Source organism: Euprymna scolopes, chromosome 9, assembly GCF_053919585.1.
Source record: "Euprymna scolopes isolate OS-2025 chromosome 9, ASM5391958v1, whole genome shotgun sequence".
NCBI classification, from domain to species: Eukaryota; Metazoa; Mollusca; class Cephalopoda; order Sepiida; family Sepiolidae; genus Euprymna; species Euprymna scolopes.
In genome coordinates, this window is record NC_136490.1 from 78117394 (window position 1) to 78143083 (window position 25690).

The 25690-nt window shown below is 40.8% G+C and overlaps 1 protein-coding gene across 3 annotated transcripts in view; it reads right to left on the reverse strand.

The window, feature by feature from the left end:
• Positions 1-25690, reverse strand: part of LOC145284718 (uncharacterized) — a 155823-nt gene that overhangs the window by 77419 nt on the left and 52714 nt on the right. For all 3 annotated transcript variants that reach the window (XM_080133633.1, XM_080133634.1, XM_080133635.1), the window contains exon 3: positions 21546-21877. In XM_080133633.1, the coding sequence (XP_079989759.1) occupies positions 21546-21877 (332 nt within the window). The remainder of the gene's footprint in view (positions 1-21545; positions 21878-25690) is intronic.

Genomic DNA, 25690 nt, shown 5'->3' on the forward strand with positions numbered 1-25690 from the left:
TTGGGAATTTTAATTAGGCATCGTCTATCTGAAGAAAAAATGTAGTAGGCAAAAAAAAAAAAATCAGGAACACAGATAGGAAATAGTCAGTATCGCCCACCTCTAGAAGAGAGGGATTTCTTGGCTGTAATAGCCGTAGAGAAAAAAAGAAACAGAAAAAACAAACAAAAAAAAAACTCGCTTCTCGCAGACATGTGGTTTGTCACAAAGAACAATCCAATCGCCAGAACAACCTACACACAATCTGCCGGACACTCGTCACTGCTCTCCAGCGTCCTGCCTTTATAGCGGCCGGGAATTATCCATCTGCATAATCACGCGAGAGTAGACACGATTCTATGAGAACTGCATGGGGTCAACGCTAATAAAAACCCATGGATGCCATCTTGGAACTGTCTCTTCCGCTCACCCTGAAACACAACAGATGTATCCGAGGTAAGCTCTCTATTTCCTCTCATTTCGGTTATTGCTAATTCTGCTACACTCCCCCCTGATCTCATGATCACAAACAGGGCAGGGGGGCAGTCATCTTTGTCGGGTACTTCTTCGAAGAAACGGAGACAGCATTTCCTCCTTGCCATTTTCCTCATTACCACCATTATTGCTACCAGTCTGTTCCATAGGCGATGCTTCACAATCAGGGCAGGGGAGCAGTATCCATCTTTGTCGGGTACTCTTTTGTAAAGGCAAGACGGATAGTCCCTCTTCCGCTTCTTTGGTATATGCATTATATGGCTCAAAATCCTCTCCGTCATTCTGCATCATACTCTGTCCTTTCAAAAGACATTGTACTGTCTGAGTCTTCCTCTTTCTCCGATGTAACAACATAATGGCGAGGGCGCAGATCTTTCACGTGGCGAGGCACACCATCCACCAAAATCAATTGAGGGCTGATTACCTTGGTCACCTCACCCTTGCGAACCTCGGGGTATATGGATTTTGCGGTCTTTTGACCCACACGCGATCTCCAACCTGGTAAGAGCTGTTCTTGGGGCTGGGGACGCAGTTGCAAGATTGGTCTCCTTTACTCGCACTTCGTATTGATAAATCCTGTTGGCAGGTGCAGTGAAGGGAGATGTGTTGTCTCTTGGTGTGATGTTATACCAGTAGACAGCCTCCTGTATGGGACAGCACATTCTAGCTGCTATTCGTTTCACTGTATGTTGACATTGCTCCGCTATGCCATTCCCGGCTGGAGTGTATGCACAACGGAATCGCAAGTGAACTCCCCATTTATGTGCAAATGCTTGGAACGTATTGCTACAGAAAGCCGTGTCATTGTCTAAAAGGATTTCATGCGACGAGTCACGCTCGAGGAACACTATCTCCAATTGATGAATCACGCTTGCCGAGTCCTACCTTGCCAATTTCCTCCAAATGGAGAAACACGATGGACCACAGTCTGTTAGAGTTAAAAACTGGAAGGTGCCATAATGCGTGATATCCGTTCCAATTCTCTGCCAATTCTCGTTCACGTCCAGTTTTCCCTTTTTCCACCTGACTGGCGCTGGGTCAATGGACTGACATTCCTCACATTTCCATATGACCATTTTAACGGTTGCTTTTGTCGTGGTTGGGCAACTTCTCCTGACAAAGTAGGTAGTACGTCGCACCCCTGGATGTTCACTACCTTTGTGAATAGCCATGATTTGACTCTCATCCAGCTCGTCTGTGTGAACCGCGCCTATCACCGGGTCAAGCCAGTTTTTCTTTTTCATTGCCTCAAACCACTGCTGTGGTACTCGTGTCAATCGGTCAGCGATATTTTGTGCTGATGGAACCATCCCGTACTCTTTCACAAGCTCCTTGAGAGTGCTTAGTCGCCTCCTAATAAGCATCTCGCTTGCTGCTTTGGTGCGTAGTCGTGCTTTTCCAGTTTGCGTGTCTGAGACCCAATGGTATACGCAGACAGAATCTGTCTTTATGTGTAGCACCTTGCTCTGCCACTGAAGAGCCAAATTGATGCCTTTCAATACGGCGTCCAGTTCAGCTAAGTTGATATGTTGAAAGTTATCTTCAGGTCGCAGCCAACATGCATCTTCCAACACAGTTTCAAGGCTGCACCAATTGCTAGTGAGCTAGCATCGACACATACATTCAGCTCTTTGCCGTCCACTACAATTTCCCCGGGCCGGATCATTCTGCTGCACAGATTCTAAGGTTTCAAACATCGTACGATGCAGTACGACGTCCCTTGCTTCATCATCCCAGCCCTTCGTTACCGAACTTACTCTCCTTCTGAGTATTCCACAAGCCACATGAAGCCAACTGCACACCGGAAAGTGCTCGACAAGTCGACCACACAGGGAAAACATTGTTCGTCGCGTAACAAGGCTGAGAGCCTCTGGAATTGCATTTCCTCGCTTCCACTGCAGTTCACTGCATTCCATCTTGACCGCCAATCCCAGCACCCATGCACAGTCCTTCAACCACTCCGGGTTATTGTACTCCAACCCGAACTGCGCTAGGTGTTCTCTTACATGGCACCACATCTCCACTGACAAAAATGTCATCAATGTAAACAGATGCTGCGCGGCTTACAACTTCTTCCTGAGATAATACTTCGCTGACAATTGCTCTCATTATCAGGGGAGCCACATTCAAACCGAACCCCAGACGGGTCAGACAGTATTTTTTCCCGTCGATTTCCACAGTCTGGTATAGTCACAGTGTCTCATGGATCCGGACTTGTAGGTATGCTTTCCTGAGGTCCAGTAGAGACACATTAGCACCTTTTTGTCTCCATTCACGCAGCTTAGCCGCACAAACATCTGCGTTGGCTGTAAACGCGTCTACGTAATGATTTAGCTCCCGGTAGTCCATCACCGAGCACACTTTGGTTTTGTTCTGCTGTATCACAGCCATCAGGGAAATTAGACCTTTGGGGGACCCAATTTATTATCTGGGTACGGCACAAGCCAACAATTATCTATCCAGGTGCGGAGCTCCTGCGTTGTATTCCAAACGGATTTCTGCCGGCACTGGGTATTCTGACACTCGATTGTGTAGCCTTTCAGGGGGTGGTCTTCAAACCACTTCCACGATGCGGTCCACGTTTGGTTTTGATGGTCAACGGTGGTGATGAAATCCGGTTCATTAATAGAAATGACTGCGCATTTTTCCTGCCGCCCATCTGCACTGGTCCTGTAGGCTCGACAACGACACCTCCCAGAGCTTTTATGGCGTCGATCCCTAGAAGTAAGTCAAACCCCAGCGGTTTGCCATGCACCACCAACACATCGATTCTGCCAGACACACCTTCATCAGTGGATACAGAGACCGCTCCAACACCACAGCACGCATGGGATATTTCACCAATCGTTTTGACACTCACGTTCGTTTTTCTCCAAGACCGGCACCGGTCTGCATGTAAAATCGTCCTAGAGCATCCAGTATCAATAAGCGCCAAACATCACGTCCCGTCAACATGAATGCTTATCACCGAGAGCATTGTGTTCGCATCTTGGTGGGGAAGGAGACTAGCGCTTATGCATCCTCCCCTTACTCGTTTCCCGAGCAGTTCTGAGCCCAGTATCCACTCTCCCCGCACCAGTAACACAGTGTTCCACGTTTTTGACAGTCCCTTGCAAGGTGGCCTTTAAAATTGCATTTGAAACAGGTCACATTAACAGGAATATTCTGGGCCCTGTTGTTGGGTGAGCGTGTGGCCACAACCACGTCCTAATTTTGTTCCCCAATCGTTGTCAAAATTCTCGCTCTTGACATTAGCTCCCCCATGGTCAGGGCTTCGATGTTCGCCACCTGTTGAAGAGCAATTGAGATGGCGTCAGGGAACCCAGTGACGAAAGTCAATTTTGTGAGTCTCTAAAAGCCATCTTCTGTGAATCCGGCCAATCCAACCAGCTACCTGATTTTGTTGGCATAAACATCCACACGTTCGCCAGCCCATCTAACCATAGTTATTTTTCTGTATGCTGCAAACGTGTCATCGGTAAATGCCTCCTTTAATCGGGCCTCAATCTGGTCTATCTTCTTTTGATTGTCCTCCTCCATTTCCATGTAGAGGGCCAGTGCATCACCTTGCAGATATAAAGGTAGCAGACTCGCTACATCATCCACCTGCTGAAGTTGTATGACAAGTCTCACTTTTTTCAGCCATGCTACGACTCCCTCGCCAGAGAACGGCTGGATAATATCACTGCTTATATATATATTATTCCTTATTGGAATTTTTTATTGTTGAGATGAGCATTGTATGTTGATTTTTTATTTTATTTCGGACTATTAGTCTCATCTTATCTTTTTATTGGTGCACAACGTTTCGGCCAACTTCCTCTGGCCTTTGTCAGGTGGTAACCGCAACGGATAGGAACTTCGAATCTCCTAACTGCATTCTCAGCCATCACTGCCATCCGTAGTTGTTGTCGTCTCACCACATTTTTGACCAATTACCTCTGGCACGCTTTGGGTGGGATTGAAACCGCTATCTTCAGATGAGACTAATAGTCCGAAATAAAATAAAAAATCAACATACAATGCTCATCTCAACAATAAAAATTCCAATAAGGAATAATATATATATATACCAATCGGTACGGACCCGACTATGGAAGATCAGATAATAAATAAATGTGGATTTATAAGATCAAAGAATCCAACCTTGATCGCCCTTCGGGGCCCGTGGCGCAGTTGATAGAGACGTTGAATCTCTACGGTTCCGGATGAACATTGTCTGAAGATAGCGGTTTCAATCCCACCCAAAGCGTGCCAGAGGTAATTGGTCAAAAATGTGGTGAGACGACAACAACTACGGATGGCAGTGATGGCTGAGAATGCAGTTAGGAGATTCGAAGTTCCTATCCGTCGCGGTTACCACCTGACGAAGGCCAGAGGAAGTTGGCCGAAACGTTGTGCACCAATAAAAAGATAAGATGAGACTAATAGTCCGAAATAAAATAAAAAATCAACATACAATGCTCATCTCAACAATAAAAATTCCAATAAGGAATAATATATATATATATACCAATCGGTACGGACCCGACTATGGAAGATCAGATAATAAATAAATGTGGATTTATAAGATCAAAGAATCCAACCTTGATCGCCCTTCGGGGCCCGTGGCGCAGTTGATAGAGACGTTGAATCTCTACGGTTCCGGATGAACATTGTCTGAAGATAGCGGTTTCAATCCCACCCAAAGCGTGCCAGAGGTAATTGGTCAAAAATGTGGTGAGACGACAACAACTACGGATGGCAGTGATGGCTGAGAATGCAGTTAGGAGATTCGAAGTTCCTATCCGTCGCGGTTACCACCTGACGAAGGCCAGAGGAAGTTGGCCGAAACGTTGTGCACCAATAAAAAGATAAGATGAGACTAATAGTCCGAAATAAAATAAAAAATCAACATACAATGCTCATCTCAACAATAAAAATTCCAATAAGGAATAATATATATATATATACCAATCGGTACGGACCCGACTATGGAAGATCAGATAATAAATAAATGTGGATTTATAAGATCAAAGAATCCAACCTTGATCGCCCTTCGGGGCCCGTGGCGCAGTTGATAGAGACGTTGAATCTCTACGGTTCCGGATGAACATTGTCTGAAGATAGCGGTTTCAATCCCACCCAAAGCGTGCCAGAGGTAATTGGTCAAAAATGTGGTGAGACGACAACAACTACGGATGGCAGTGATGGCTGAGAATGCAGTTAGGAGATTCGAAGTTCCTATCCGTCGCGGTTACCACCTGACGAAGGCCAGAGGAAGTTGGCCGAAACGTTGTGCACCAATAAAAAGATAAGATGAGACTAAATAGTCCGAAATAAAATAAAAAATCAATATCACTGCTTATCCGCACCATCGCCGTAGTCGGGTTAAAATAGCTTGGAGAAAAAATGTAGTAGGCAAAAAAAAATCAGGGACACAGATAGGAAATAGTATCGCTCACCTCTAGAAGAGAGGGATTTCTTGGCTGTAATAGCCGTAGAGAAAAAAAGAAGCAGAAAAAACAAACAAAAAAAAACTTGCTTCCCACAGACACATAGTTTGTCACAAAGAACAATCCAATAGTCAGAACAACCTACACACAATCTGTTGGACACTCGTCACTGCTCTCCAGTGTCCTGCCTTTATAGCGGCTGGGAATTATCCATCTGTATAATCGCGCGCGAGAGTATACATGATTCTACGAGAATTGCATGGGGTCAACGCTAATAAAAACCCATGGACGCCATCTTGTAACTCTCTCTTCCGCCTGAAACACAACAGATGTATCCGAGGTAAGCTCTCTATTTCCCCTCATTTTGGTTATTGCTAATTCTGCTACACTCTCCACATTCCGAGATTTGGCCTTGGAATATGCACTAACAATTGATGTAGGGCTCAAGTCTCACAATAACAGAGTTAACCAACTTACTTGGGTACCACAGTGATGGTTAAATAAGATCTGTAAAGCGACAGAACCCCAAGACCTTGTGAGTTCCATGGCCGCAGAACAACACGTGCCTCAGATATAGACAATTCATTGATCTAGTGGACATCGCGGTGTGAAAAGGACAAGGTACTTTGTGAAGGTAGTCAACCCATTAATAACTGAAACTGAAGTGCGAGCGGTGGTTGGGGATTGCAAAGATTTCCAGTCTATAGATCTAGTACCAGTGCATTGGAAGCCAGGTTGGCTTGACGTCCTGGAAACCTGGAGTAGGGTTGCTATGGATATAGCCCATTTCGGCACTTAATTGTACTTAATGTCAATAGACTATAGGCCTAGGTGTTTTGCCATTTGGAGGCAGTTGCATCGACAGGATTCTGCCAGCATCATTAAGCAGTTGGATAGTATATTCTGTGAACAGGGGCCCCATCGATCAAATTGCTCATGAATAATGGCCTGGCATTTTGCGGAAAGAGAATTGCTGAGTATACACAGATATGAGGCATGCACATTCGATTTCGGTGCGCCCACATACCTTCTGGAAACAGAATAATCGAGAGGTCCCATCGCACAATAAAGCTCATTGTGGCAAGAACAATGTGCACAATCTTAGAGGCAGTGTACCGGCACAACGTCATACCTAAAGACAACAAGATGACCATGACAGTACCTGCTGTATAACTCCCTTATAGGATCAGTGTCAAGGATAGCAATGAAGAGATGGTGCCTGATGCTACAGTTGCTAAATCTATACAAGGAGGGAGACGCGGTTTGGGCGTAGAATCTGCGGGGAAGATGTACAATGCAGTTTGGCACAGGAATGGTGACAAAAATCAATAGCCAATCTCAGTTCATGGAACACTGCTCCACATAATGAATAAGGATATGCGCCCAGTGTGTTGATATAATTTCATAATCAGTGATAAAATTATCTCATCACAAAGTCCCATTGCTGTATGAACAACTAGATGAAGAAAGATCCTCAGAAGATTCTGCACCCTCTTGAAAGGAAGAGTTTAATGATACAACAGACGAAGGTACCAATGAAGAAGTTTCTGAGCCTGTACCATTAAAGCGAAGTAATAGAAGAAAACGGTCTGCCCAACATTGTCATTTGTGTGATCTTGAGTGTGACGAAGATGCACAGAAGTGCACAGGAATTGTGTGCCAGTGTATGAATCGGGCCTACCTGCAGCAAAAAGTGAACCCGGGATCTACCGATTGCCAATCTAAAGTCTACCAATGAGCTACATCCATCCTACCTACAGCGATGATTGAGCTTTGCCCAACGGCTATAAAAAAACAAGCCAATAAGTCATTGGGGAGGGCAGTTAATAAAGATTGCTCTATGTTACTGTGTTCATGATCATGTCGTGGCATATCAATTCGACGGTATTATTCGAGATGGTGTTGTGTCGATCGATGGTGTTGTCCGAGATTGTGCTGGGTCGATCGACAGTGTTGCTCGGGATCGCATCGTTTTGTTCAACGGTGTTGTTCGTGATCATGTCGTGTTGTGATGTCGCCGATATCGTTTGGGATAGTGTTGTGCTGAATCGTTGGAGGTGTCCAGGATTGCGTAGACGAGCTTGTACAGAACTATGCTGCCACATGTAATATAAACATATTTATATTTCTCTTTTTCTTTCTTGTAGCATTCTCTCCTCCCTCGTGAACAAACATGTCTTACTGGTTGGGGGTTGAAGGTAGGGCCACAGGCACATAAGGAAGAATCCTGCAACGCCTGGCTGGTACAGTAACAAGTTCTACTATAATTCCCTCTACTATCATGAGAGCTTGAGCTTTAGAAAGAATCTGTTCCAAGGTCATGTTTTCTATCCTTAAAGATTCATGCAATAGTTGTTTAATATGAAAGCACAATCGATCAGAGGGGTTTTCTTTGATTAGATGTGCCAGGTCTTGTAGGTTACTGAAGTATTCGTCCATGGTTTCTCTGGGGTGCAAACGACGAGACAAACTTTTCAAATGTACTGAAGGGGGTTGATAAAAAAAATGACAAGGAGGGTTTGTTTCATCTGCTTTAAATCCTCCCTTTGGTCATGGATTAACTGTTGATATACTGATAGAGCCCCATCTCTCAACCCAAGTGGTAAAACCCGCTCAATGTTGTCAACACATTTTGCACACCAGCTCAACCTGTTCCGACCATTTGGACACTGTGATCGGGTGAAATACCATGAAATTCAGGAATCAATCGAATGCCAAATGCTTTGCCATTTACATATTATTTGTCAGCTGAAATAGCTTATTCTGTAGAGTTTGGAGAATTACAGAACTCTTTACATGTGGGACTTTGATCATTTTGTATCATACACATCTTTTGTCGACATTCATCAAGTGTTAGCAAAATCCTGACTCTTTTCCCTTAGAATTTGGCTATTTATGTTCAGCAACTCTTGTCACTTCACATGGTTTATCTCGTCCTTTTCCATAAAACATGCCACTTTCCTCTTCTGGTTTTCCTGTGCTAGCAGTAGAAAAAGTATGCCAGCAGTAATATAGAAGAGAGTTCCATTTGCGGAAACCTAAATTAAAACAAGCAGTTTCTAAAACAGATGATAAGAATCAACAGTTGCTTGTTGAGTGCTTTGGATTGATCTAAATTGATCAATACAGCCTTCGAATTGTCTTCTATTCTATCTATGTTAGTAAAAATTATGAAAATTTTTCAGAGTTCCTTGAATTTGGATCCCACAGATACGTATTGGTTTGCTCAGGTTTCTCAACCAACATCCTGCAACTGGTTCAATAGGATCCATGCCAAAATCTTTAACTTTTGTGTTTAGCAGACATATGGGCCTGCAACCATCTAGTTTATCTTCACCACGTCTATTCCGTTTCTTCAGTAATGTGATCACATTCTTGGTAACTTAATCAGAAATAGATTCCTGATCAAATCAATGATACATTTACACTCATACAATTCTTAAACACTACAGAGTGAAGAAAGAAGTGAGAGCCAACTTTATAAATATTAATGCAATATTACATGTTAGAACTACCCTCAAATAAATGAATTAACTCAGAAACACATAAATCATTAAAAGAACACTCCAAAAAGCATATGAAAGCCATCAAGACCTACAATGTTAGTGCTGAGAACAATCCTTTTAAAATATAAAGATATATTTTTTAAGTTAATAGTTATTCATAATTAATGATCAGTGTTCAAATTGTAAAGTTTATTTAAGATAATAAGTGTGATATGCAATGGGAACATTCTGACATCATTTTGGAATATCAAGAAAAAATTGATAAAATGTTTTGGTACTTCTGCATATTTACTGACTCGTTTTCCCATGAATGTTGCCTCGGCATATCAAGGCAGCTTACATACACTGCTGGAATATGGCAAAACCCTTCAATCAATGAAAAATTGATTGACCATATGGCATTACAAATGCATTCTGTGTGTTTAGCCAATGAAAATCTCAGCAGACAACAGTTAATAAATTGGAAGAAAGTATTAGTTTTATACACATAAAAATTTTATAGATATCACCATCAATCTAACAAGCTTCGATAATATTTTACAGTTGAATCCCTATTCAATAAGAATAAACACAATCTTGACTAGCTCCTTGAATCACTTTGGGTCTTCAAAAGATATGACTGCACCAAGGACGCGGGTTTCCTGGTGACAGTACCAAACTAACGCTGAAACTGTAACCCTTTCCATAATAAAGAAGTACATTTTACTAAGGACCACAGTTATGTCTGACTGTTTGAAAACCTACAGCAAATTAGGACCAGAAAAGTTCCAATACCTAACCTTGAATCACAGTCTTAATTTTGTAGACTCTACAATGAAAGCTACTATGAATCCCCCTTTGCTATAGACAGTTACCCTTCAGTCAAAAATATTCCTTAGGAAGTAACCTACCCCTTAACCTTGACAGAAAAAAATTTTAGAAAACAAAAAGAACTATCTCCAAAAAAAATTACATAAAAAAAATCTTTTTTACAACAATATTATGCAAAAAAAAAAAAAGAAAAGTTTTCTTACAAAAAAAATGTTTTTATTAAAAATGTATATTCATGAACCTTACAGTAGGTTGATGTTATATTTTTTATTCTATTTCCATTTTTCTTTATTGTAATTACAATATAATAATTGTTCTTTTTTCTTAACATTTTAAAATTTGATCTGTGCTTGGCCTATTCTGGCAGTTTACATAAGATGCAGAGATATGCAGAGGCAACATCACAAAATATGGGTCAGTAAATGCAGGACAATGATGAATGTACAAAATAATTTGCATTAAGTTTTTTTTTTACTTAATGAAAATAATGAAAATTGACTCAAACGAAAATTAGGTAAGAAAATTAGTTTGTCTGCATTTGACCTTTAAATGCAACTTAATTTCAACTTCATTATTCAAAGTAAAAACAATTAGAAGCTACAAATTTTTGTCACACCAAAACAATTATAAATTCTATTTATTTACTTACTTACCTTCACATGATGATAGAGTTAGACACAAGGTTTGTTTTTAATGGGTGAGAAAATCCAGCTTGCCAAAAAGGGGCACTCTGAATTAGGACAAAATTTAAATTGCCTCAATCTGGAAGGATTTCTTCTTCAATGACAGAGGACAGAAAAGATGTAGTATCAGAGCAAATACTACACTTTTCTCCTAGCTCAAATCATACAATCTAGTCACATAAAATTTTGATGTTTAGAACACAACATTCAATAAACCCCCAAGATACATTTTAACTGAAATTTTATGAAAATTTTATCCTACAAGAAGTGATCAAGATACTTTAAATAGTCAGCAAGCAAATGTTTAGGCAAATATGGTGGAGGAGACAGAACTTTATAGTTTAATTTGTTAATCTGCAAAAGTATATTTGAGGTGCAGTGGAGTCTTTTTGTGTAGCACGATTAGTTGTTTCTGATGACCAGTATGTTTATCACTATTTTTCGTAGGATAACTCTTTGCAGTCACAATTTTGTAGCAATTAAATGAGTTGCAATGGATTAATTGATCTACATACCAAACATATATCATATTATTTTAATGCTTCTGTAAAATACTCCTACATTTCTACCTTGATACAACTACTGTTAGTCCAGTCAAAATATGAAAGAAAAAATAAAACTTTTTAACCTGAATGAATTCAAAGAAGGTGTTGTATGATTTTTTTTATTACTATTACATGTGGAGAACATATTAAACGTTTACCAAAATCTGATTACCACAAAGGTCCTAACTATGGACGTAATAAAATGGTGACAGCCATCACATTAAAAATAACCAATATTTCCATATTTCAAAGCTGTAGCTGTTATATAACAATTTTTATACAAAGTTTTATACTAACTACATGGACAGGTGAGGTCATGACATCACTAATAACATCATGACATACATGTATATTTCTAAAGATTATACAATATAGTTCATTTTAAGACATATCTCATCACTGAATACCAGTGTCAGTTCAATAGTCACTATTTTCATCATCAGACACTGCTTCCTCAATCATGTCAGTCTGCCTTAGATTACCCCCCACCCCTCCCAGTTTGCATTATTTGCTTGAAAACCTCTTTGTTGGAAAAGACATTTGCAAGAAGGTCGCAAGCATTGGACAGTCAGTTGTTCAGGTTGTACGTCCCAGGGCTGTTGTAACTCCATTGCAACTTGGGTTTACAGTCAACCTTTATCATAATTTCAGGTCTCAATTTATTTTAGACAGTCTCTCAGCCATGGGATGTTGTTCATCATATTCGGAAGTTCAGCAATTTGAGGAAAACGCTGCTGCTTCTGTTGGCCAATGTACTTGGTGCTATCATAGACAGACTGGATACGGCACTGCTGTTTGTTGCTGACAAGATTGATCATATCATCATCACGTCAGATGGAAAGGGGACTTTCTACAGCATGGGGATGGTAGCTACTGTAACTCCAGGAAGTAAGGTCAGTTGCACTGTTCTCAGACGGAAGACTATGGACTTGGAGATAGTTGAACAATGCAGAGTTGATGTAAGGGAATATCATTTTGCAAAACACACAAACTAAAGCATAAAATTCAATCCCTTGCCATTTCTTGAGACCATTGACCATTGGGTTGATGTATTGTGGAAGATGTCTTCATGCTTCAGACAATCTGCACTGAACCGGAATGGAATGATGCACATGCTACATAAAAACTGATCATCCGCAATGGTAATTAGATAGGTTCCAGATGCCATATCATGCCCTATGTTCATGTATGTGAGTTCATAGTCTTCATCTCCATTGTTTCAGACACTGACAAGAACAACATTCTTCGAGTGTAACGGATGCAGCCTGTAAGCCTGGTTCCAGCGAGCCTAATCTCAAGACAAGTCACCATCCATCTTCACAGTCATCAGTTGCATCATAGAAGGAAGGTGAACGACATATCATCTACGTCGTTCTCGTCATCATCAAGATAACATCATGTCCATGTACCAACTCGATTGCCCTGTCCCCGGATGTGACTGGAAGTCCCAGTCTTTGCCGGTTGAGCTTGCCACCAGTCTCAACACTGCCCTCAGTCTGCATGCGCAGACCGTGCATCCGCCGACACAACAGCCTCAGGCGTCTACTCCAAGGCTTAAGCTGAATCCCCCAACAGTCAGAGCGGGCAGCTCCCCTGACCAATGGTCATTGTTTACTCGTCAATGGACGATGTATAAAACCGGTATGTCCATCCCCACTGCAGTGTGTGCCACAGCTCTATTTCATTGCTGCGACGAAGATTTGCGGAACGATCTAATGAGAGACCTCCAAAGGGACATGTCATCTTTGCCTGAAGATGACCTCCTTGCTGCAATCAAACGCCTAGCAGTCAGGGAGGAAAGCACGCTGGTCCATCGCATCAGGATCAGCAGAATGACGCAAGCACCCAGAACTCCCATTAGAAATTTCCTCGCCACTCTTAAAGGGCAAGCCGCCCTATGCCAATATACTGTCAAGTGCAAGGAGCCAGGCTGCAGCCATACATTTGATTACAGTGCGGAAATCATCAAGGACAACCTGATAAGAGGGGTCGTGGACCCCAAGATTCTTAGTGATGTCCTGGGGGATGCTAAAACAGACAGGACTCTTGCAGAGACTGTTGATTTCATTGCTCAAAAAGAGCAAGTGTTATATAGGGGTTTCATTTTTATTATTAAAAGAGAGACTTGTAGTAAGAGAGTAAGAGTCTTATTACAGTGAGGGATGTTGTAAGACTCAGAGAGAGAGAGAGAGAGAAGTTGTAAGACTTAGAGAGATTGTTCATGTTAGGAGAGATTCTTATATATTAAAATGTTCATTACTTAATTGTGTTGAATGGAAGAAGAAGAAAGCTCTTGGAGTGAAGGGATAGTGTTCAGACAGTTCGGACATGATGATGTTGAGATGTGTATATAAAGACATATAACACAAATATATAATACAATTCCACTTTACCTTTCTGTAAGAATCATAAGACACAAGACGAGCTTTACAAAAAACACTTGATGGTTTATTTTTCACACGGCCGTGATTCCATCATCAAGAATTCAAAGTCTCACACTTTTTCCTTGAAGTGACGTCTCGCTTCTAGACGTCTGACTCTCTCTGAGTTTTTTCACTGACTGCCTAACTCTAAAGTTTTTTCTCTATTCCTAGAACTTTCTATTTTCCGTGACGTCATACACATGTTAAAACATGTGCCTTCTTTCACGTGTCCTGGACATACGTGTCCAAAACTTTTCCTATTCCTACAAAAGGAATTTTAACCTATATTCAATATGTTAAAACATTATCTTATAAGCTGCATTCTTTCAATTTAAAATTTCATAACAAACTTGAGAGTTCACATTCTTTCCTTGAAATATTTATCTACAAATGTTTGTTTTACATTTTTAAATTCTCACATGTAATCTATTTCTAAACTAGATTACGAGGTTCGAATTTGTCTATTGCTATTTCATTTTCATTTTAAACTAAATTCTCCATTTTTATACTTACATGAAAAGGGGACAGCCCTCATCATGTAACACAAGGAAAAGCCACTAGAACTGCCGTCGGGCAGAGTACCTCCGCCATGTCCCAAAATGGCTCTTATAAGCCCCGTCATACTAACAATAATAACCTTCCTAACAGCTCCGATCAAGCAAAATGCTAGGCATGTGGTGGGGCCCGCCATGCCAAGGTGAATGACAGAAACACACGATCCAAGTTCTGTGAAGCTTGGTCCTCCACCTGCTCTAAGTGCTCAGTAAAGGGGCATTACACTTCAAACTGCAGTAAGTGTGCCGCTTGCAATGTTTGGGGACACAGGGACAGAAATTACCGGTCATGCTCCCAGAACCCTTAAACAACAGGAAAAACTCAAAGAGGTTCAGTGAAGCTCTAAATATGGAGGATGATGAGAACGCTACTTTATACAACCAGCTATGTGCCACAGAAACCAGACCTATCTATAACAACCGAGCACCTGTGGAACACCATGTGTTTGAGGGCAAGTGGATAGCCCGACCCTCCAAGCCACATCCTGTATTGACCGCGAGGCTCACACCACTTGCCGATGATCATGAGAAGCTTGGTCATCCTGTCACGGCCTCCAACCCGACGCCCATAGAAATCCCTATGATCGCAGATTCGGGCTGCCAAAGCTTCATAATTCCTATCAAAACAGCTTTGGCTATGGGAATCGCAAAAGAAGACGTCTTTCCTGTCAAGCTTTCCATGCGAGTTGCAATAGAAGAAGATTTAGGAATGGACGGTGGCATTGTGGTAGAGGTGGCCACAACTGATGTCGCCGGTGCCTCAAGGAAAACCAAACAGCTTGTCTATGTCTCCAGTAAGATAGTTAGGGCTTTCCTATGCCGCGAGGCATTGATCGCCCTGGGGGCCATCCCACATGATTTCCCATCGGTCCGTGTCTCCTGGCCAGCTGAGACGGTAGCATCTGTGGGGGATGCCGAGCAAACTTTGTGTCCTTGCCCGAAGCGCAGCGCCCCACCTCCACTACCAAAGAGGCTTCCACCAGGACTCTCAGTCACCGACAAAGATGTCCCTGCCCTCAAGCAGTGGCTTCTCGATCACTATACCGTGTCCACTTTCAATGTGTGTGAGCACCGACTCCTCCCACTTATGAATTGTGAGCCACTGGAGCTGCACGTAGATCCAGATGCGAAGCCTATCGCTGTCCATAAACCAGGTCTAGTGCCTATCCACTGGCAGGAACAGGCGTACAGGGACTTGGAACGGGACGTTCGCATCGGTGTTCTGGAGAAAGTTAGCCCCAATACACCTTTGACCTGGTGCTCAAGGATGGTGGTCACCGTCAAATCAGATGGAACACCAAGACGGACAGTGGATCTGCAGCCCCAGAATCGCCATTCAGTCCGTCAGACGCACCACGTGCAGAGCCCATTCCACCTGGATGTACGCGTACCTCAAGATACTAAGAAGACCGTTACAGATGCTTGGAACGGATATCATTCCGTCCCCATCAGAGAAGAGGACCGACATGTGACCACCTTCATCACACCATGGGGACGCTACCGCTATAAAGTTGCACCTCAAGGCTTCCTCGCCAGCGGTGATGCCTACAATCAACGCTTTGACGCGTTGATCGCCAACTTCCAGGACAAAGTCAAGTGTGTTGATGACACTTGCATGTGGGCAGACTCCATAGAATCTGCATTCCATCAAACATGTGAGTGGCTTGATCTTTGTGACAGGAATGGGATCACCCTAAATCCAAAAAAATTTCAATTCACCCAAGATGAGGTAGACTTCGCCGGATTAACGATTACGCCAATGAGCATCAAGCCGTCCACCAAGTTCATAAACTCTATTCAAAGTTTCCCTGTGCCTCAAGACATCACGGGTGCTAGGGCATGGTTTGGACTGGTGAATCAGGGCGCCTATGCATTCTCAATGGCCAAGAGAATGCAACCGTTCCGCCATCTTCTCCAGCCCAAGACACCCTTCGAGTGGTCTGATGAATTGGATGCCATTTTCCGAGAGTCTAAAGAGGTCATCATCAGAGAAATGCAGGATGGAGTCAGACTGTTCCAGCCATCCCGCCCTACATGCCTTGTCAGGTATTGGTCCACCTCCGGCATAGGCTTCTGTTTACTGCAGAAGTACTGCAGCTGCGCCTCAAGGACCCAATCTGCTGTCGGGGTGGATGGAAGTTGTGCCTGGTTGGAAGCAGGTTCACGCATGGCCCAGAGACTCGTTATGCCCAAGTTGAAGGTGAGGCCCTGGCTGTGGTGTACGCGCTGCATCAGACCAGATACTACATTCAGGGCTGTGCAGACCTAACCATCGCCACCGATCACAAGCCCCTGGTCGGTATTCTCAACGAGCGCTCCTTGAATGACATCAGCAATCGCAGACTGCTTAACCTCAAGGAGAAGACGCTGGCATACAGGTTCCGACTGATACATGTGTTAGGAAAGAAGAATGCTGGAGCAGACGCTGCCTCACGCTGCCCTGCACCCGCTCCCGCAACGCCAGGTGCAGAGCCTGATGATGACACCGTGGATATCGCCAAAGAGGGCGCTATGCTTGCCTCCATGTCAAATAGCTTGTATTCCATCACCAATGTCGTGACGTGGCATATGGTTAAACAGCCCACCGCATCAGATGAACACCTGCAGAACCTACAAATATTGATACAACAAGGGTTTCCGGCTGATTACAGGCAATTAAGTCCTGAGCTCCGCCCTTACCACCACCTCGCTGGATCCCTATACTTGGTGGATGGCGTGGTCCTCGCTGGTGGGAGGATTGTTATCCCGCAGGAGCTAAGACCCCACATACTAGAAGCTCTTCACGCAACCCATCAAGGAGTTAATGCAATGAGCGCACGAGCTGCAGATTCTGTGTACTGGCCCAACATCACTGTGGATATTCAACGGGTAACTGACGAATGCTCCCGGATAGCTAAGTCGAACCCGATGCAGCCTCTGTCGGACATCACTGTGCCGGAGTACCCCTTCCAGCATATCTGCTGCGACTATTTCTCATTCAAATACCATGAGTATGTCGTTGTGGTGGATCGGTACTCCAACTGGCCTATGGTGGGAGAACGGAGCTGATGGGTTGGTCAGACGCTTGCGGGAATTCTTTGCCACCTTGGGGTACCCGAGGAACTGACTTCAGATGGTCGTCCCCAGTTCACCACCGGAAAGACAAAGGAGTTCCTGAAGTCGTGGAGCGTACACCACCGGCTCACCTCAGTTGCCAACCCCCATGCTAACTGCCGTGCAGAAATCGGCGTGAAAACCATTAAACAGATGTTAATGGACAATACTTCGCCTCGTGGATCCATAGACGTTGACAGCTTTCAGAGGGCCATGCTAATTTACAGGAATTCTATTGATCCTGAAACTAAAGCATCTCCGGCAATGATCATTTTTGGCCATCCCATCAGAGACCCTATCCCTATGGGGCGTTATTGCCCCCACGCCACCTGGACTGAAACTTTGGAACACAGAGAGCGGGCTCTGGCTAAGCGTCAATCTAGGGAGCACGAAAAGTGGGAACAACACACAAAAATCTTACCCCCACTGCGCGTAGGTGACCATGTCGACATTCAGAACCTCACCGGAAACCACTCTCTCCGCTGGGAACGCACGGGTACGGTGGTTGAAGTCAAGCAGCATCATCAGTATGTTGTTAAAATCGATGGATCTAGCAGACTCACCCTCAGAAACCACCAGCATCTGAGAAAATTCACACCGTTCCAAACTATCAACAGAGGAAAGATCATTGAGTCGCTTATCCCAACAGCAATTGAAGAAAATCATACCGAGGATGTTACTGAGCCTATAACTTCAGATGCACCCCCACAGGAAAATCTAGGAGAATCCCCGCCTCAGGAGCCGACTAGCTCATTGCAAGGACCTGGACTTCCTGAACCGCCCATGATTAAATCGACAACACCGGAACGGGTGCATACACCCCCCTCAAGAAGAAGGACAAGGAGCGTCGCCGAACGTAAAGCTGCCACGTGCGCTTGCGCACCTGAAGCCCCACAATGAGCCCGGCGTCTCTGAGCTAGCACCGACGTGCAGGCTGCGCAATCGGTGCTGCTAAGATTAGTGGATACTTCCACTAGCTGTGTGTGCATAGTGTAAATAGTCGACGGATAATGATGAGTGTGATCATTTTCACGGACAAACACAGGACAAGTTTCTTACACTGCCGGCAGAAACTCGCCATAGAAGGAGGAGATAGATAGGTTCCAGATGCCATTTCATGCCCTATGTTCATGCATGTAAGTTCATAGTCTTCATCTCCATTGTTTCAGACACTGACGAGAACGACATTCTTCGAGTGTAACGGATACAGCCTGTAAGCCTGGTTCCAGCGAGCCTAATCTCAAGACAAGTCACCATCCATCTTCACAGTTATCAGCTGCATCATAAAAGGAAGGTATCATCTAGTAATCTTCCTGCCCATTATTAGAGACAAGTCATACATCTTCTCTAATATTGAGTACCTGTGCAATCTTGCTGATAAACACCGGTCTGCTGCAGTTGTTACATTTGATCAACCACCCAGCCAAGTGTCAGAAATCAAACATAAAGTGCCTGAAGACAGTCCAGTTCAAGATATTGTCCTGATGCTTGGGAGCTTCCACATATTGATGAATCTTATGGGTGTCATAGGAACGTTTTTTTTTTGTTTTTTTTTATTACATTTTCACCCCAAACAAGGCAAATTGCCACTTTGGTGTAGGGGACTACTATCAGGGAAAACAACTACTGGGGTACTATGTAGGGATTTGGGCAGCAAGATGTCGGTTCACGTTACACTTGAAATTCTACACGTCAGTACTGTTGGGGAAGCAGGGACCTGGAATAGAATTCCAGAGTCTAGCGGTTCTGGGGAAGAAACTATTGGAGTAAAAAGATCTTTTACATCTAGGGATCTCTACAGTGTGGGGGTGGGATTTAGCAGCCTGTCGGGTTTATCGAGGGTGCTCACATCGTGGGGGCACAAGTGATTGCAGTTCGTCAGAGCATTCACCACTAAAATACTTGTAGAAAAGGCAGAGGGATGCAACATTTCGTCGATGGGACAGAGGCTGAAGCTTAGATGCCAGTTCAGGGCCTATCAGGTTTGCGACTCTCTTTTGAACCTTGTCAAGGAGCGAGAGACTAGTAGCAGATGCACCAGCCCAGATGTGACAGCAATACTCCATACATGGGCGAATGGTGGCCTTATAGAGGTACAGGATACTTTCGGGTGTTAGTAGTTTTCTAGCACGGTAGAGAGAGCCCACCTTTCTTGCAGTGGCCCTGGCAATGCCTTCAATGTAATTGTTCCAACTCATGTTTCCTGTGAACATTAGGCCAAGGAGTTTGAAAGATGTACTCTCAGATAAAGAGTCGTTGGCCATTGCTATAGGTGGTAGACAGGGTTTCTTGTAATTATTGAATGAAACTAGTTTAGTCTTGGCAGCATTGAACGCGACCAACCACTTTTGTCCCCATTTTGTTCCCCCGTTGAAATGCTGTGCAACACATCATGGCTGGAAAGGCAGTTCAGCATGCAGTTCGTAGCCATCTCTTCCTTGATCAGTGTCTTACATAACAAGTTGCAGACAAAGTACTTTGCGATCATCCTGGCTTTGCAGACCTGTTGCAAAAACTTGAGCAGTTGTATGCTCGGACACTGACAGGAAACAGTGACTTGAATTCGATCATACTTCTACCTGCCTTAGTGAAATTGTCCACCAAAAAACTGAATTATCCACTCATTCTTGCAATAATAAACTATGGTTGCATTCTAAACAGATGGTAGGAATTGCAATGGAACTTATCGAGACTAATTGTATAGGATTCTGACTGATGCACCTTTATGCTATAGCTGAATGTTTTCCCATTTTTAATGGCCACTCTGGAACATGATATGTCATCAGTGTTCCATAGATTTATGAAAGGCTTGCACGTTGTAAGGCATACTGATCAGTACAGAATAGGCCTGGGTTGTGACCTAGTTATCGAGCAAGCTCTGATGTGTTCCTTAAAACTGCAGGAGGACAGAGGAAGTGGAGTGTCCGAACATCAGAAGGCCTTGTGTCCTCTTCCTACAGTGATGCAATGCAGGGTTTCACTCACCAGAGCTTTGGCACCAGTGAACAACACAAGGAGGCAAGAACATTAAGGACCAGAAGAGATTGTGAAGACTTTGAAAAAACATGCAGATAAATTCAGGATCCTTTCATCTTTCTCTGATGAAGCATGTCTTCGCAACATTATCACAGGTGTCAATGCAAATAAGGATGTGAATATCCATGACCTGTTTACCATTGACAAAGAAATAGTGGCAACAATGGAGAGTCAATTGCTGTTTTCCAGTTAGTACAAGCAGTTTATAAATGCCAAGCAATATTTAAAATAAAATTAATAACAGAGAAATGCAGAGAAAATGCTTTAAATGATAGCTTTCAAAAGATTCAAATAAGTATTTAGTTAAAACATTCAATGGATAATTGTAATACAAAAAAGACTATCATTAATTTTATGTCATGTTTTTTGACATTGAAAGAGTATTACAATTTAATTTTTTGTTAACACTATTTGGAGTGTGTGTATCCTAACCTTTTTTTATATATAAATCAATAGTCACTTTCTAATGCCGCCTTCAGTTAATTTAAAAGTAAAGCAAAATGAATTGTTTCTGGATATTCGTTTGTTAATAGTAATTGATTGTTCATATCTTACATGATGCAATTAAGCATTTACTGGCAACTTATATGTTGAATCAAAACATTTCCATTTCTTTCACTAATTTGCAAATGCAATATTTTATTTGTACACTTCTTTTCATTTACTTATTCCAAAATGCCATAGAACAATGTTTAATGAGCATTTACAAATGTATACCATTACACTGATTACATGTAAATGACATAATCATAAAATGCACCCCAAAGTATAGAAATATTCTGAAACTTAATTCTTCCATGATGGCATGTTAAGATTTTTTAAGCAAAGCAAATCCACAGAAACTGCATAGCTATATAAATAATAAAGATAAAACTGCATAGCTATATAAATAATAAAGATAAAACTCAAACAATGATTAAAGTAAAAACAAAAACTTGTTAAATGGTAAAAAAATGTAAAAAATATTTTGCAAACTTAAAACTTACTTTTAATGTTGTTGGTATTATGACAGTTAGAAGATAAGTCTGTTGCAGTTGTACACTTATCCGAAAGTATTCTTTTCCTAATACTTGGGATATTTTCTTGACTATTCTGTAATGTTGCCATTGCAACAATCTTTCGCTTATGATTGCACAGCTTAGTAAGGTCTTCTGTGCAATTGACATCGTCGACAGTCCATTGACGAGACATGATACAGACATCAAAGTTAAAGATTTTATCAACAAGAACAGGACATTGCAAACCACATTTGCAGGTTCCATCAGATGCAAGATATTCCTGAACTTCTTCAAAAGATGACAGACGAATATTACTTGGACTGAAATAAAACAATAGCAACTTTATAGATTCAGAGAAGAAAAAAGAAATATTAAAAACATGAATTATACAAAAAGATTGAGCAAAATAGAAAACATTTAATTAACTAACAAAATAAATCATAATTATATAATTTTAAAGAGTATTAATTAAGAAATGTATAAATTTAATTATTTTGCAGGGACAAAGTTATCTTAGGCAATTTCATGCCAAATTAATGAAGATCAGACAAACAATTGTTTTTTTTTTTAATTTTTTATAATTTAGTGGATTTATAGATTTTCACAAGAAGATTTCAATGGTATACTTAATCTATAAATAATTCTATTACACTTTACCTGTTAATAGTAAAAAAAAAAAAGGTTAAAAACATTCATATCCTCATTTTTCACCTATGACATCTATTTATACATGTATACTATTTTAAAATAGTTGCATAGATCTGAAATATATTATAAATAAAAATGATGACTGATAATCAATTTCTTAAAAAAAAAAGGGGGGGGTATTGCAATTATTTTTTTAACAATTTTTTTTCTTTTCTTTTTTTTTTTTTGACAAGGTAGTCTATTAAGGCCCGGAAGCCACTCGGGGATAAGGGTTATTGCATGTACAGTAATCAATGGGATAATATCGTAGTAATCATTAGTAATGGAGATTTGATAAAGTGTCTTAATTAAGGGAGTTTATCAGTAATTTGTTTATGTTGGACTTGAAGACATCCAGGTTGTAGACAGGTGGGAAACAGGCAAACGGAAGAGAGTTCCACAGGCGTGCACTTCTAAAAAAGAAGCTTTGTTCATGGAATCTACGTTTTGATTTAGGCACAGATAACGAGTGGGGAAAATTATTGACAGTGGTTTCAGCTAGACGGGTGTTTTTTGAGAAATGGTAGAATGTGTACAAAATTTCATTGTGTTCTTTTACCTTTTAAATAAGTCAAAAATACGTAGGTAAGCCAAAATGATTTTGTTTTTTTAATAATTTCATAACTGTAATTTCTATAAAATAATTTTGTGCTTATGCACCTTGATTTACTTCAATGGTATTTTTTACAAAAATAGTATTAAAAAAATTATATTGCTTAATATCCGAAAAACTACCTATTTGCGGACAATGATAATGCCGTATTTTTTAATTAAATGAAAATAGGTCACAAATAACGTAGGTAAACAATAATGATTTTTTTCAATCGAAAACTCATTATTTGCGGACAATTTAAATGTGATATTCTTTTTTAAAATGCAAATAGGTCACTAATAATGTAGGTAAACGATATCTTTTTTTTAAAATATTATTGCAACTGCATTTTCTATAAAATACTTTTGTGCTTAAATCGCAAGTATGTACCAAATATCATAAAATGATTCTTTTTAAATAATTTATCAACTGTATTTTCTATAAAATAATTTTGTGCTTATACAGGTAGATTACCCCCACAGTCATTTTTGTAAGAAAATAGTTATAAAAATAATAATAATGCTCCAAAAGAAATTATATTGATTAATAATTGAAAAACTACTTATTAGTGAGCAATTGTAGTATTTGGTGTCAGCATACTATTTCCCATTTAAAAATATAAAAATTTTGGTGTATATAACTATCAATAAAAAATACAAAAATGTTCTGTACGTATTGTTTGTAAGTAAAGGAAAGGTCTATAATGTTTAAAAATATAAAAACTTCTATGCATATGGTTTCAAAATCTCTGTCTCTGTCTCTCTAGATGTGAAGTGTTCGTTGAATACTGGGGTTAGTTTCATCCTGGAATTGGGGAATGACACGTATCAGCCAATCATAGAAGCAGGAACATATCTGGAGAGACATTATTATGTTTTGTTTTGAGGAATGGAAGGTGAATGCTATGTCTATGTGCTCAGTTATGAAGGGTGGGGTCTTGATATAAGTACCCTGTGTGTAAAAATATGCGGTGTCCGTGAGGAACGGTGGGAGGACTTAGTGAATAGGGGAAAAATTGGGAACTACTTCGTCTGTAGGTAATTGCGATGATGATGATGATGTTACTCCAAGGATGGAATCTAGGGTTTTAATGTAATGAATTAATGTGTCTAAAATGTCATTCTATAATTACATAAGATATTGGCTAATAGTGTAGATATAAGAAATTTGTCTAGGTATCAGTCTTTCTCCCTCTCTCCCCATGTTTTTTTTTTCTCTGCCCGTGTATCTGTCTCTCTGACTCTCCCTATCTTACTCTCTGTGTGTCTTTGTTTACAAAATCTGTGATTCGCTCACTGTTATGGCAAACCTCAAATATCGTGCTTACGTTTTTGAAAGCAATACTTTTAATTAATACCAGTATAAGAATTCAAGTAATATAGTTAGGAAAAGGAAAATAAAACCAAAAAGCTGTTCTAATTCGATAATAAAAAAAAAAGAAATGGATAAAAAAACATGCAATGTTATATGTGAGGTGTCATAAGGATATTGAGCAAGGGTGAGGCATAAAAAAAGAGCATAAAAATTTTTTTCAGAGATAAAACAGGAAAATAAAGAACCGAATGAAAAAAATCACATAATTAACCCTGTAACAAAGTTCAAACTTCTTCCTACTAAAAAAAAATATGTTGAATAGGCGCAAACATGAAATCCATAGGTTACAACGTGGGTACAATATCCACTGGTCCATGACTATGTCATTGATATAGCGTTGTGTGTTTTAATCTATTTAAACCAATACAGGAAAGAATGCTAGATGCGCATGCGTAGTTGCCCAAGTCTGTTATAAAGGAACATTTTTGTGCGACCCTTGCTGAATGTGTTGTGTTTTCAATAACAAAAATAAGGGAACACATTATCATACATTTTGAATAATTAGTCTGGGTACCTGGATGTACGTTTTGAGAAAAAGTAGTAGTAGGCAGGCTCGAACCCGTGATGTGAATGCGAAAAAGAAAGTGAAAGAAAATTTGATGTCTTACTGCTACTCCATGATGCGACCAGAAGTTCAGAACGTTAAAATAAGGTAAAGTCAATCTAATTGATAAATGACTTACAAAAATAGCTTGCAAAAAATTGATCCCTCCTTGTAGAAAACTGCTCAGTTGAGGGTGAAGGAATTAATGATTTTGACTAATTTTTCGATATTAGTCGTCCGAGAAGTCAAGCTTTAAAATGATCCTGATTTCATGAAAATCCGTCACCTCTGTCGAAAGTTTTAGGTAGACATACATACATTTAAACAGATAAGTGAGATTTATATTATAGATGATCCCCACCTTCTATAAAAACAGGAAGGAACGAAAAATAAAAGAAATGTGGGTTATATTTTTTGTGTTGTTAAGTAGTTTTGAATGCTTGGTAGTTGGTTAAACTGTAATTGTATATATGTAGCGGTAAGCGATGGCAATAATGTTAAGCTGTTAAAGAGTTCGTTGAATACTAGGATTAGTTTGATTCTGGAATTGGAGAATGACACGTATCAGCCAATCATAAAAGCAGGAATATATCTGGAGAGACATTATTATTTTTTGTTTTGAGGTGAATGCTATGTCTATGAGTTTATGGTTCAGTTATGAAGGGTGGAGTCTCGATATAAGTACCCTGTGTGTAAAAATATGTGGTGTCTGTCAGGAACGGTGGGAGGACTTAGTGAATACAGGAAAAATTGGGAACTATTTCGTCCGTAGGTCATTGCGATAATGTTGCGAGAATGAAATCTAGGGTTTTAATATAACAAATTAATGTGTCTAAAATGTCATTCTATAATTACATAAGATATTATTTTATTATTATTTTTTTATTTTATTTTACATGGTAATCACCACTTATCAAGGTCCGGAAGTCACTCGGG